Source organism: Lygodium microphyllum, chromosome 13 (assembly GCF_053477565.2).
Source record: "Lygodium microphyllum isolate KBCC chromosome 13, Lygodium_microphyllum_v1.1.10, whole genome shotgun sequence".
Taxonomy (NCBI): Eukaryota; Viridiplantae; Streptophyta; class Polypodiopsida; order Schizaeales; family Lygodiaceae; genus Lygodium; species Lygodium microphyllum.
This window is the reverse complement of record NC_141147.1, coordinates 30913865-30927495: the sequence shown is the minus strand read 5'-3', so window position 1 is coordinate 30927495 and position 13631 is coordinate 30913865. Positions and strand designations below refer to the sequence as shown.

The 13631-nt window shown below is 48.2% G+C and overlaps 1 protein-coding gene across 2 annotated transcripts in view; it reads right to left on the bottom strand.

The window, feature by feature from the left end:
* LOC148026468 (Protein kinase superfamily protein) overlaps positions 1–13631 on the bottom strand; it is a 155987-nt gene that overhangs the window by 71351 nt on the left and 71005 nt on the right. For both annotated transcript variants that reach the window (XM_087690905.1, XM_087690906.1), the window contains exons 11-13: positions 5254–5310; positions 5047–5130; positions 4873–4957 (exon numbers count right to left, since the gene is read on the bottom strand). In XM_087690905.1, coding sequence (XP_087547031.1) covers positions 4873–4957; positions 5047–5130; positions 5254–5310 — 226 coding nt within the window. The remainder of the gene's footprint in view (positions 1–4872; positions 4958–5046; positions 5131–5253; positions 5311–13631) is intronic.

Below are 13631 nucleotides of genomic sequence, written 5' to 3'. Positions count from 1 at the left end.
GCTTCAGCAACTCAAGGTCACTGTGTGCACAATAGATGCTCAACACTTTAGGCCTCTTGGTGACAAAGTTCACCATGGACTTTGCAATAGTAAGAATAGTGTCTACCCAATTCAATTTTTGCAAGTCCTCCATCAATAAATCAAGAGAGTGTGATGCACACGGAGTCCATCTAATCTTGGGATAGGCAGCCTCAACATTTGCCCCATGGAAACACGATTGGAACCATTATCTGTAATCACCTGCACCACATTTTTTGGCCCTATCTCCTCAATGGTTATGTGTATATGCCCATAGATGTACGAGCCTGTGATCATTATACCAAGAGCTGAAGCATCAATGGCTCTCAAGAACATTGTCCCCTTGCATGAGGACACTAGAATGTTATAGACATTGCGTTTACGTACATCTGTCCACCCATCACATAACACAGTACATCCATACGTTACCCAAGTGGCCTTCAATGGTTCTAACTGAGCCGGTATACGCATCTTCTCATTTTTCAGTTCTCGTGTGCGATGAACCTTCCCACTCGCATCCAATACGGCTAACGGCCCTCATGGCTGATCTCCATCATGGTGTTCGCAATACATAAAAAGGTATAGCACACTGTATAAAGCAGTGAGTGAGCTCCCTAGTGGCCTCTTGAATAGCTTGCTTTTGCAAGCTTGCCTGAATGCTTGCCTTCTGAAGTGACCCTTTTGCCGGCTCTACCACTGTACCTGTACCAACTCCACTTCCACTACTAGTGGACCCTACCAATGGAGTCATGTGCGCCCCAGCCCCTCCCACTGAAGCTGCATTTGACTCCAATGTAGCTCTACTCCTCTTTGATGGCCCTGTTGCTGCAGAAGCTACATCATCTACTCCCCTCTCCCCTATAACTGATGCACTTTGATTGCCTAACCAACTGAGCTTCCACGATTGAAGAGAAGCCTTCACGTCTGCAGGTACATTTGGGCACGGGCCTATGTCTTTATTTGCCACATGCTTGTAGCTCTACACCTCTTTGATGGCCCTGTTGCTGCAGAAGCTACATCATCTACTCCCCTCTCTCCCATAACTGATGCACTTTGATTGCCTAACCGACTGAGCTTCCACGCTTGAAGAGAAGCCTGCAGATGATCTACAGGATAGAGGAGGTGAAGAGACAAATTGAGCAGATTTGGACTAGGGAGTGGAGCAGCAAGGATCAAATCGCAGAGGAGGTTGCAGAGGTCCTAGCCGAGTCGAGCAATATCTGCCAGGAGGCAGCCCTACAGGCCAGGCAGCAGTGCAAGGAGGAGGAGAGAGCACTCTAGGGGGACCTAGCAGCCACACAGAGATTATTACAGGAGACACCAGGGGATCCTATCCTCCACGCACAGGAGGTGCGCGCATAAGCAGCCATTACCAGCCTAGAGGACACGCGCTCGGAGTTCTCATTCCGCACCTCATCAACCTTTTGGGCGTGGAACGGGGACACGATGTGCAGGGAGTTCTTTCAGGCACACCAGCCCTGCACCTCAGGAGAGCAGATACGCAGCCTTCGGGATCAGAACGGGAGGATTCGCTCTAGCCTAGACGAGGTGATGGAGATTTCCACTGTCTACTACAGATGCCTTTTCCAGAAAGAGACAACCTCAGCCAGAGGACAGTGTTGCAAACAACAGGTCTGGGATCACATCCCATCCCTCGTCACAGAGGAGATGGGACACTCCCTCCTAACCCCCTTTATAGAGAAGGAATTAGAGGAGCCTTTCCACACACAGGACGGCGGGCAGAAATGTCTAGGAGAGGATGTCCTCTCTAAGGCCTTCTTCACCACCTTCTGGGAGGTAGTGAATGACCCCTTACTACTGGCCTTCCAAGAGATTTTCAGTTCAGGTCGGATGCGAGGGAGTTTATCGACAGGTCTTATCAGTCTCCTCCCCAAAGGGAGAGACCCCGGCTGGAGCTATCCCAGTGGAGATCGATCACCCTGTTGCCAGTTGCCTATAAGGCACTGGCAAAGATGATTGGTAGGCGACTCTGCCCCGTGCTTCCAAACATCATTCATGACACACAGACAGGCTTTGTCCAGGATAGAAGCATCCTAGACTATGTCTTTACCTTCTTTGAGGCGACAAAGTGGGCCCAGCATAGTGGTCAGGGATTGGCGGTACTACTCCTGGAATTTGAGAAAGCCTATAATAGGGTGGACTGGGACTTCTTGGAGGGCACCATGGAGAGGTTGGGCTTCCCCCAGGTATGGATCCATGGGGTCTCCACACTCTACAGATCGGCTACCAACAAGGTTCTCATAGGTGGCAAGAGAGGGGAGGAGTTTCGGCTAGAGAGATCAATACAGCAAGGCTGCCCACTGGCCCCGTATCTGTTCCTACTCTTTGCAGAGGTAATGTCCACTTCCTCAAATCGCGTGTGAGTGGGTTACGTGGCCTCCGACTTCCAGTGAGAGAGGAGACGGAGCTCTTAGACTCAGAGTATGCAGATGATACAGCACTTTACATAGAGGATGATGAGGTAATGCTGGAGAGGGCGAGATTAGCTCTCGAGGTGTTCTGTACTACAGCAGGAGCGAAAATCAACTCGCGGAAGTAAGTTGGTTTCCTTACAAACCCGGGCTCCAATACGGAGTGGAGCGTCCACTTGGGATTTAGATGGGTGTGCAGAGGGCAGGCTCTCCACTACCTAGGGTTCCAGGTGGGACTTGACATCACCCCTGCCCAGCAATTTCTCCCAATCCTCGACTCTATTCGAAGGAAGTTGACCTATTGGAATACTGCTCACCTCTCCCTTGCGGGCGAAGCCCTGGTGATCAACCAGGTCCTCCTAGCGATGGCTTGGTACATCGCCTCGTGTTGGTGCTTCTCCTCGTTCTGTGCTGCTCAGCTTCGCCACCTAGTGTGGAATTTCCTCTGGGCCGGGTCAGACAGTTCCAGGGACTCTCAAGCCAAGGTGGCATGGGCGATCATCATCCAACATCACTTTCAGTACAGGCGACCTTAGCAGAGCTTTGGACCTCCATCATCCACTCCCTCCGCAGCCGATGGGACCACGTGCATGGCAGGTCCAGGGCTCGTCAAGAGCTCTGTTGTCATTTTATGCGCACTTGGGGCGGCCAAGACCTGTTTTTCGTGATGCAGGCAGGCAGCCCCAGATGGCGATACACCCCCCCTCCATGGCTTCTTGCCCCCATCCCCCCTAGACCGCCTTGAGAGGCTTGTACATATGATATATCTGTGACTCTGCATCAGCTCCAACTAGTCTGTTGAGCATGAGCACTTCTTTGTATTCAAGGTTTTTTCTGAAGTAATATAATTAGCCACACTTTATTTGCAAAAAAAAAAGGGCAAAGATCTTGACCCAATAAAGAGGGGATGATTGGGTCCAACCTTACAGATATTCCAAATGCATCATATCTAGATAAGAATTAGATCATGGCTGCTCATGAAGAGGAAGGAACCAGCTTGAGAATTGAACCGATCCCATAAGATTGTTGGATTGACTATAGACCCAATTGAGGGTCCACTTTGGGACAGGGAGCAAGGAAGGTACAAAATCATAGAGATAAAATTCGTGGAGGATGTACTTGATATTGCATAAGAAAATGGACCAAGTTGAGCTGTTGAAACTTGATTTCCAGGAGATGGGAAAGAACAAACACCTCAGAAATGGTGCCACGAGGGTCATCTGAAAAATAGAGAATGTGGATAGTGAAGAAAAATGGGAAAGACAAATGGTGGATGGAAGAAAGGTCATGTCGGTCCTTATGATTTACATGATCATGGTCTTTGCAATAACCCTCACAATCACAGCAGTTGAAATGCCAGTCTTCTCAGTCTCAGTCGTTGCTTTGGCTGTCCTCACGGTCCTTATGGAGGTCCCTGCGACATGCCTCATACTGCGTTTTGATGTCAACTAGCTCTTGGGAATATACTGGCCATGTGGGATGAAAAGCAACCTGCTGTACATGTAACACAATTGCTGTAGCTGCTGCAAATTGCATTTTGAAGAGAGAGACCTACTGGATTCTGCATTTTATGACAATGACGTGCCCCTCACTGAAAAGGACCTGTTGCAGCTGGAGACAACAGGCTGAATACTGACACCTGCTGTTCGAGAACAAATGACACCTGCTCAGGTCCCAAAATCAGGTCACCTGGCTGCAGGGAGGTAAAATACCACAGATGAGGGAGAAAGCCCTGCAGATTGAAGGCTCTCCATCACTCTTCTTGGCAATGATAACATGTGAGAGTGTGCAACAGAAGGGAAAGGAAGACGACAAGAAGAGAAGAGCAAATGAAACACAAAAGAAGCCGAAGGAAAACAATAATCTGAACACTGATCCAAGGCTGCATACAACTAGCCCCTGCACATACAAAGGTGCATCAGTGAGGATGCTGGACTAATGGCTGAAGATGAGAATCTGATGGAGGAAGATAAGAGAGAATGATGGCTAGCTGGAATGATGCGATATGGAAGCATGTGAGAGACAGCCTATACCTGTCTTGTGCCTACACAAAAGCGGCCGTCCATGATAGAAATGGTGCCATGCTGCCCACGTGGCTAAAATCAGAAATGCACTTAACTGTGTGGAGTATGAACAGGGTAGGTCTAGAAACCCTAATCTCCACCTGATGTTCCTGTAATGAAGGCATCTGAGACACAAGATGGACTGACAGACTGTGACAGTGGCAGCACTCCCAATCTCCTCATCTAACTTCCGACTGAGCCTCACTAAAGCAAGAGATGTACACAGTACAATACACAGAAAAGCATGTCTGATAACAAAATTAAGGTTTTGCCTGACTTAAAACTTAAAGAAAGGAACTGTGCAAAGAGTGTCAAAAAGCTTGGAACACAAAAAGCACGTCCATGAATGACCAGCATACCTTCTAGAGTGGAGAATGCACGCAAAACAAAGGTGAATGTTGCAGGAAAACGAAATGGTTGATCTAGAGCTATCGCAAAAAGATCCTGCAAAATGTGAATGACATCTCTAAGAGATTTCCAACTGAGACATGCATAACGTTTAAGTCTGAATGCATGACTGCTATTCTGCTCACCTCCCCAATAGCTGAGATTGTTGATGCCTCATCCGGCTTTTGATTCATCAAATTGCTTAAGAAGAATTGAATAGACCTTCTGACCTGATCATAAGTCATTATTTTATTTTTCACACACACACACACATAAACAGCAACAATTACTCAGCTTTTCTACCACTCTCAGATATTAAAATATTTTATGTAGAAGACAACTTTACAACTCACAGAAGCCATGTCTCCAGTAGGTGTCAATGCTCCAAGGTCAATCAATGCTTGGATCACCTGCATGTTACGGGATTAGACAGCCATGCACAGATGCCCCTCAAATTTTTTTCATAAAACAGGCTGAAGCAGCAACCAAAAAGAATTTAAAGAAGATGGCAAAAACTTGCTGAGCATACCACTCCCACTTGTCACAGTTGCTTGCCTTGACGAAAACCAATTTACAACCGCAGCCTGAAACTTTTATTGGTAAATCCACCTTGTAATCTAGTGTTAGATTTTACAACTTTTTTAACCTTTGTGCCTTTGATTAGCGTTGGCCGTAAGGGCCTGCTACAGGAATGGTTAGAGACCTCTACATGCTCTCAAGGGGAGAATTACCCTTAACTAGCACTTTCTACTTTTCTTTTCTTTTATGTATCTTTCTTCAAGGGCCTGATTCATCAAAATCAGCACAAGAGAAAAGATAAACCAGTGAAGTGTTATACTTCCCGCTTGCAAGGTATTATATCTGCACATAGGAAAAATGCCAGCATGGCTCTTGCCCACTCTCTTGGCTAATATTCGGAGCAGAGGCACCCCCCTTGTGGGCGTTTGGGTGTGTGTCTCTTATATCAGGAAAAAGAAAGGATGGTCAGCCTGGTCTCTCAAATGCTACCCTGTCTATCTGTTAATATGGGATTCATAGACTATGCAACCAAAGGGAAGACAAAGGGGACTAGTTGCCACCCCTATCTAGCTGACCTCTACATACTAAACCTCTCATCAAAGTTTTCTCAATATTTTTTGTTAAAAATAGCAATGTCATACTGAAATTTTAATATTTAGATCACGTAAGACTTAGTGAGCATGGTTAGTAGAGGAGATTAGACTAGAAGTCAAGCATCTAACAAAAACGAAGTCAGGAGTGGACAGCAATGAACACAATGGAGAAGGCAGAATGATCCCAACCTGCACATGTAAATTGGTGAAAATGAGAACTAAGGTACAGAGCATGGACACAACTTATAAATAGGTGATATGCCAAGAAACTGCCCAACCAATCATTAGGTTGAACAGAATCAGGTTGAACCTAGCCAGATTGAAAAAGGGAAAACATAGGCCAATGTGAAATTGCCAAAAAAAAAGTGCCACTAATATGGAGCTTGCCACCAGCCCGATAGATGTTTGGACCATAGTAGCCTTCTTCGATCAGTGAATTTAGGACAAGGATGACTCCATGCTCCTGGCTGGCGCAGCTATTATGGCTCATTTTCCTAGCCTCAATGAGTACTTATTGCCCCATCTTGACCAAATTGGCAAATCTTTTGGGCATCTCATTCCGAGGGATAGGACCTTTGTAACGCAGTAGCAGAGGGCACATGAACATCCAAGTGGGGGAGGCAGCTAGGGACTTGAATGAGTGCTTGGAGGAGATCAGCTCTTTTTTTGGAGAGGCCAAGAGCAAGAGAGAGGGCCCTTGTGTGTGTGTGTGTGTGTGTGTGTGTGTGTGTGAGCCTAATTGGCAATACTTCAAAGAGAAGGCACCCAAGATGCAAGTGGGTGGCTGAGAGGATGCATGCCACCAACGCAGAGACATGCTGTGGAGACTAGATCAGAGTATAGGTAGCATGTGAGGGCTTCTTTCTAGACACATGCAAGGGAGAGTGTGAACAATGATTTTTTTTGCACAGCAAGCCCTAGACACTCTAAACAAGGTGTTAGGAGGCTCGAAGAGCATATGGATCTCTGGCTACGAGCCACAAGAAGTTGGACACATGGCCACAGATTATTATAATTTATGCCTTGTTGGGCTCGACAACTAGACCTCCAAGTGTTTTGTGTGTGTGTGTCTGAGAGAGAGAGAGAGAGAGAGAGAGAGAGAGAGAGAGAGAGAGAGAGACTACTAACGAAAAAGACTACTATAGAGAGAGAGAGAGAGACAGAGAGAGAGAGCGAGAGAGAGAGAGAGAGGTGGAGAGAGAAGAGAGAGACGACGCGGGATGGCGATGTCGCCGCCTTCGCGTGCCGTTCGGTCGACCTGCGCCAACCGTCACGCCTGCCAGTCTTCGGCCGTCACGCCTAACCTGCCCGCCGTCACACCTGCTCGTCTTCGGCCGTCGTCCGTCATCGTCAGACCTGCGCCCGTCGTCACCAGACCTACGCCCGTCGCCCGTCCTCGTCAGCCCTGCGCCCCTCGTCATCAGACCTACACCCGTCGTTCGTCGTCAGCCCTGCGCCCGTCATCCGTCGTCGTCAGCCCTGCGCCCGTCATCAGACCTGCACCCGTCGTCGGCCGTCGTCAGTCGTCATCAGACCTGCCCGCTATCAGACACTGCCGTCGGACCAGCTCGCACTCAGACCTGCCCGCGTGAGAGAGAGAGAGAGAAAGAGAGAGAGCACCCCTCTGCCTAGACGTTCCGTTGCCCTCTGCCTGGTCATGCATATGTTCTGTCGCCCTGGTCCTTCCTTCCTACATCTGGGGACCATCGTGCTGGCCTGTCGCCCTATTGATCATCCTCGTCTGGTGCACCTTCGGTCCTGCACAGCTGCCCGCCCTGATCTGCCCGTTTTGCCACCAAGGGGAAGCAGCCCGTCACACCTAGGTTGCCACACAGAGCGCGCGACAGCGTGAGCCAGCAAAGGAAACGAGCCCTTCTCAGCCTGTGGACGTGCCTTCTCTGCACAGCGGAGGTCTGTTTCTGCGCGCGCGCTTCTCAAGCCCCTTCGTCAGTCCAGTGCCAGGTCCGTTTTGCCTGAGAAAGAGGGAGAGCGGCCTGCGCATTCCTGCCTCCCGTGAAATCTTCACTCGGCCTCTGACCGGCATATGAAGTGATACAATATGGCTGGTCTCGATCTGGATTTTATAGACCAAACGATGGCAGCGCTTGGTCCGGATTCTGATACCGAGGAACCCGAGGATATGGTTCCGTGCACTGAAGAGATGCCCCCTGGTCCTGACTTTCAGCCTGCAGGCAAACCCACCAAGCATATTTCGGAAGAGACAATGGATCATCAGGATCATTTCTATGCTCAGGTTGCTTCGGATTCTGCGGACTCTCAGGATGTTGACTGGGAGCATTTGCTGGAGTTTGCCAACACTCTGCTTGGCGATTATGTTCAACATATTCAGGAAGTCTTTTCTGACTCTGCACCGGAAGATGTTCTGGAAGCCACTGTCGACCCGAAATCTGTCTTGCGCTCCTTTTCAGTATTTTATGATCGCGCTGTGATACTCTTCTTCACTGGTAGAATCCCCCAACTTTCCCGTATTCGCCAGTGGCTGCACAGTCTGCTACAAGGGGAATGTGTTGAAGAGATTTTTGTTGGGCCCCGAGGTTTTTTTGAGGTGTTGTTGAAATCTGAGACGCACCGTGCTGCTCTCCTGTCTAAACTACCTTTGTTTTTTGATCGCCGTTCGGTCCATGTTGTACCATGGCGCCCAATGGCAGAATTTCAACGCCTGCGACAACGTGAATGCCCTGTGTGGGTTGAAGTGGAAAATTGTCCGGCTGTCTATTGGCCATTGTTGAAGGACGCCATGGCCACTGTGGACACTGTTCTGGTCCCTCCAAGTCTAAGGGCCGTGAATCGTAACCAGTTGTGTATGTTATGGGACACTACTAGGAAAAGGCCTGCGTGGTTACGTCTCAATTTCTCTGGCATGCATCCTTTACACTTTCGTTTGAAATGGGGCAATTTTGCAAGACATTGCTTCTCCTGTGGAAAATTGGGGCATTTCATGGCCGAATGCCGAGAGCAGCAACACACTTCAGATGCTGGGCATGTTGCGCTGCACATGGAAGATATGGTGTGCGATGCTCCGTCGCAGGATGCTATTCACCCACCTAAAGTTCTGGATAAAGGTAAACAACACGTTTTGGGTTTGGATTTCCGTGGCACAGACTGGGTTGAAGTACGCGCAAAAAAAGGCACCAGGGTGGTTGCTGGCATGGAGAATACTGTGCCTACTGCATCACAAGATTCCATACGTACTTATATACGCAGGAAAGAAATGTTGCCTTCAGAGCACTCTGCTCCTGCTATGGTTTTCTCTGCCCCCCATCCTCAGCCCACTAGGAGAGTGTATTCGAATCGTCCAAAGGATCCACCTCCTAAGCTGGCTTTTGATACCAGAGGCAACGTCATTACCCTGTGGGATCGTTGTAATCCCCGTTCCATCCCCAAGCCAGCAGATATGCCGTCTACCTCCAAATCTGGTCCTCATAACTCTTTTGCCGTGTTGGCTGACTTCTTGGATGAGGGAGTCCTGGACATTCTCGCAGAAAAGGTCAAATCGAGGCAAGCTATGCCTCGTGCCTGATTTTCTTTTGAATACACATGAAAATAGCCATGTGGAATGCGCAAGGAATTTGTTCTCGCCACAAGCAACATGCCATGTGGACTGTATTGCATGAGAATCAATGGGATGTCTTGTGTGCTGTTGAACACAAGAGTCACGGTGAAGCCGGAAAAGTTGTGGATTGCCATGGCTTTCGTTTGTTCTATGTAAGGACACAGGCCATGCATTATTCTGGTGTGCTCATGATTGTACATGAAAAATATCAGCCTCTTCTTATTAAACATGATGTACATGGCTGCTTTGTGGTGATTAAAATTTTATTCGAAGGAGAGATCTTATGGTTACTTGGCCTCTATGCTCCGAATGATCCTTTATCTCACCGGGAGCTTTGGTATACTTTGCAGACTTCCTTGTCACTTGGCAGACGGGGCTTCTTGATGGGGGGATTTCAATATGTGTGTTGATTCTTCGCAGTCCACATCGGAGCATTCGGTAATGGACGCGCCGGAAAGTCGTATGTGGCATGAGTTGGCTCTTGCTGTTCTTAAGCAAGATCTCTGGTCCTGGCTGCACCCGTCTTCTACAGGGTTTACTTCCATTCTGCTCAGTATGCAACAAAATTGGGCGCGGCTAGACCACATATACATCATGCAGAATGATTATTTCCTTCTTGAGATACTCGAAATGAAAGTGTTGCAGCAATATGCCTTGTCGGACCATTTCCCTCTGCAGCTTGAGCTGCTCGCACAACCCATTGGACCTTTTAAGCAATTTCTGGAGACTCCCTTTGCGTTTCAACTCGTCTTATTTGAAGCATGCAATCTTTCAGGGCTATATGCAGCAATTGATTGATAGATTCTTATTGGACTTCTCCTCTCAGGGCACTGCTTCGTTTGAACGATTGCTCTCTAATGTGCAGCGGGTTTCTCGGCAGTATGGGATCCATCATGCCTCTCTTTGTCGGCAGCGTCGACAAGCAGCGGAGGACCTGCTGGCTTTGGTCCGTTCTCTGCTGGTGGACATTCCAGATGATGCATTTCTACTAGCACTGGCAATGCGTGTGGCTGACTTATTAAAGAGTTTCAGTTGAAATCGTGTCAGCAGGCCAAATTGCAGCATCTGACGGAGACTTTGCAAGATAGTGCGTGTCAGACTCATAAGTTCTTTCGAACTCTCCATGCCTCTCCTGCTCGAGAGAATATGACTAGACTCGTGGATGCAGAAGGCCACCTGGTCCTTGATCCGCAGACTATTGTGCATATGTGTAGGAATTATTTCCTCGACCTTCTTGGTTCCACTTCTCCACCTTCAGCCCAAACTACTCAGGCCCGTTCAGTTTTTTATGACCTGGTCCGCAATCAGGTTCCGCAGGACATGCAAGCTACTATGGAGTCAGATATTTGTGAGGCAGAGGTTATGGATGTTTTGTTACACTTGCCTAAGGATAAAAGTCCTGGCTGGGATGGTCTCACCAATGAGTTCTTTGAGGTTTTTGCTACCCAACTAGCGAAACCATTGACGGCTTTGTTTCAACAGGTGTGGGAAACGGGGATCATGCCTTCCTCATGGAAAGGACTTATTAAACTGCTTCCAAAGGTTCCTTCGCCGTCTATGTTGAAACATTGGCGCCCAATTTCTTTGATGGGCTCTATGTATAAAATCTATTCCAAAGTAATGGCGAATCGGCTCCACAAGCATCTCCCTGCCATTGTGCATCCTCTTCAATATGGTTTCATTAAGGGCCGAAACATTCTGCACAATGTATTAAATGCGCAACTGGCGATTGATTATGCAAGGCATTCTAATCAAGAGGTCGTACTGATTCAATTGGACCTGGAAAAGGCTTTCGACTATCTGGACTGGTCTTTTGTTGTAGAGCTTATGTCTGCTATGGGCTTTGGTGCTCAGATGTCTCGTCTGATCTACATCATTAGTACAGCGGCGTCTTCGCGAGTCATGCTGAATGGAGGCGTTACCGAGCCATTTTTCCTTGCCCGCTTTGTCAGACAAGGGTGCCCTTTGAGCCTTCTCTTCTTTGCCCTTGCGACTCATCCAGTTCTTTCGATGTTATCTCATATGGCAGCTTCTACTCAGTCGGCTGGATTGTCGCTTCCTTTTGGACAGCACTTCATTAGTCAATCCTTGGCTGATGACAGCTTTATGATTTTGTGTGCGGACAAGGATAACCTTCGCAAAGCATTGGATGTTTGGGCTCTCTTTCGTCAGGCTTCCGGTCTTCGCATCAATGCGTTGAAATCAGCCATTCTCAGCTGCACGGAGTCAGATTTGCAGTCATTGAACTGGCAAGGTATGGTTGTACCTCGTGGCTCCATTGTCAGGCATCTTGGGTACCCCTTGGGTGTTGATGTTCCCCCAAAGCAGCTTCTACAGTGGATTTCTCAGAAACTAGCAGCTAAGTTTCTCTATTGGAGGTCTCAAGCCTGGCCCTTCCATGTTCACCTCAAAGTAGCCCAGACAATTATGTTGCCAATGCTCACATATTTCTTGCCATTGCTGCCCTGGACTACTACTCTGAATGCTCTGACTCAGTCTATTCGTCACATGCTATGGAAGAAGGATTCCTTGCATGCACGCATTTCCTGGATTTCTTGGTCGCATGCGTGCACCCCCGAACGCATGGGTGGAGGAGCTATTTTAGATGCCCAAACTCACATGCTGGCACTCTGTTGGTCTCTTTTCCGTGCCATGTGCTTGGATCATCATCCATGGGTCGTTATAGCCCATTATTTCCTTGAGGAGCATGGGCTTCGGCATGGTAATACCCAAATCCGGAGTTCTTGGTGGCATGTTCTTAATGCCGATTCTCGGTTCTCCAGTTCTTCTTCATCACTGCTTGCCCATTTGGTATGTTCCTAGAAACTGGTCCTCCGGAAGGCTCAGTGGCATCCGACAGAGGACCGCTTAGCTGCTAATTCTTTTCAATTGGAATTGCTCGCAGTCTCGCAGTTACTTTCATGGGAAGGTAAACAAGAGCTTCGACCACTATTCAACCGTATGGCACGTTTGGGCTTAACTTCAGTCGCGGATGCCACCCTTGCCAGTCGCAATGTGCTAATATCGTTTTGTACAGCCAGGAGGATTTTCAGGATCCCTCGTGGATACAGGCATTTATGGGAACAGCTTTTGATGGTGCTCCAGAGCAGACAACCCTTTCCTGCACTTGCTTCGGATCGTCCCTGGCAGGATTGGGACTTTGAAGGCCGGCTGAGTTTAGGCAAAGCTCCCGCTAACCAGGTCTATCATCTTTTGATTAAAGATCATCAATGGCTGGTTACTAAAGCTAATGCTCTATGGGGATTGCGTAAATCCCGATCATGGTGGAGGGCAACTGTGATGGAGGGGTGGTTGAACAAGACACCCTTCAAATATAAGGTCTTTCTTTGGAGGGTGATGATTGGGGGTCTTCCGCTTGCTTCAGCACTTTCCAAGCGACGAATCTCCAACAGCAATTGTTTCTTTTGCACCACCAGTGTGGAATCCGCCCGTCACCGATTTATTTCTTGCCCCATTGTTCTTGTCAACCGTTTGGCGAGCAGTGGTTGGTTTCTCGCTAAGGCCCTTTGATTGGATCTTTGTGCAGCCCAAATACCCAACACCGGCACAGCCACATATGAAGCTCATGTTTCACTTTCTTCGATATTGGGGCTGTTGGCATAACTGGACCATTCAGAATGCTTTTCTTTTTGATTCCGCATGTAATGTTCAGCGGCATATTGCTAGGCTTAAGGGTCTCTTGTATTGGCAGATAGATCTTCTTCAGCATTCTGACATACTCTCTAGGGAAGACTTACGTCCCTGGCATATGGCAATTTCCTCTGCGTCTTTGCCATGACTTTGTAACTCTTAGTACTGGAACCTTTTCACATGATGGCTTAGTGTCATCATGTATCTTGTAATCAAGTAAACTTGTACTTTTTTCGTTATTAATACAATTATCTTTTACGGAAAAAAAAAAGGAGACGACGCGATGGCGGTTCTGCCTCCCTCGTGACCTGACGACGAACCCCCTGTGTGCTACGAGCGATCTTCCCCCGGACCTGCGTGGAGGTCATCAGCCCTGACGTCCACGTCCCGCCAT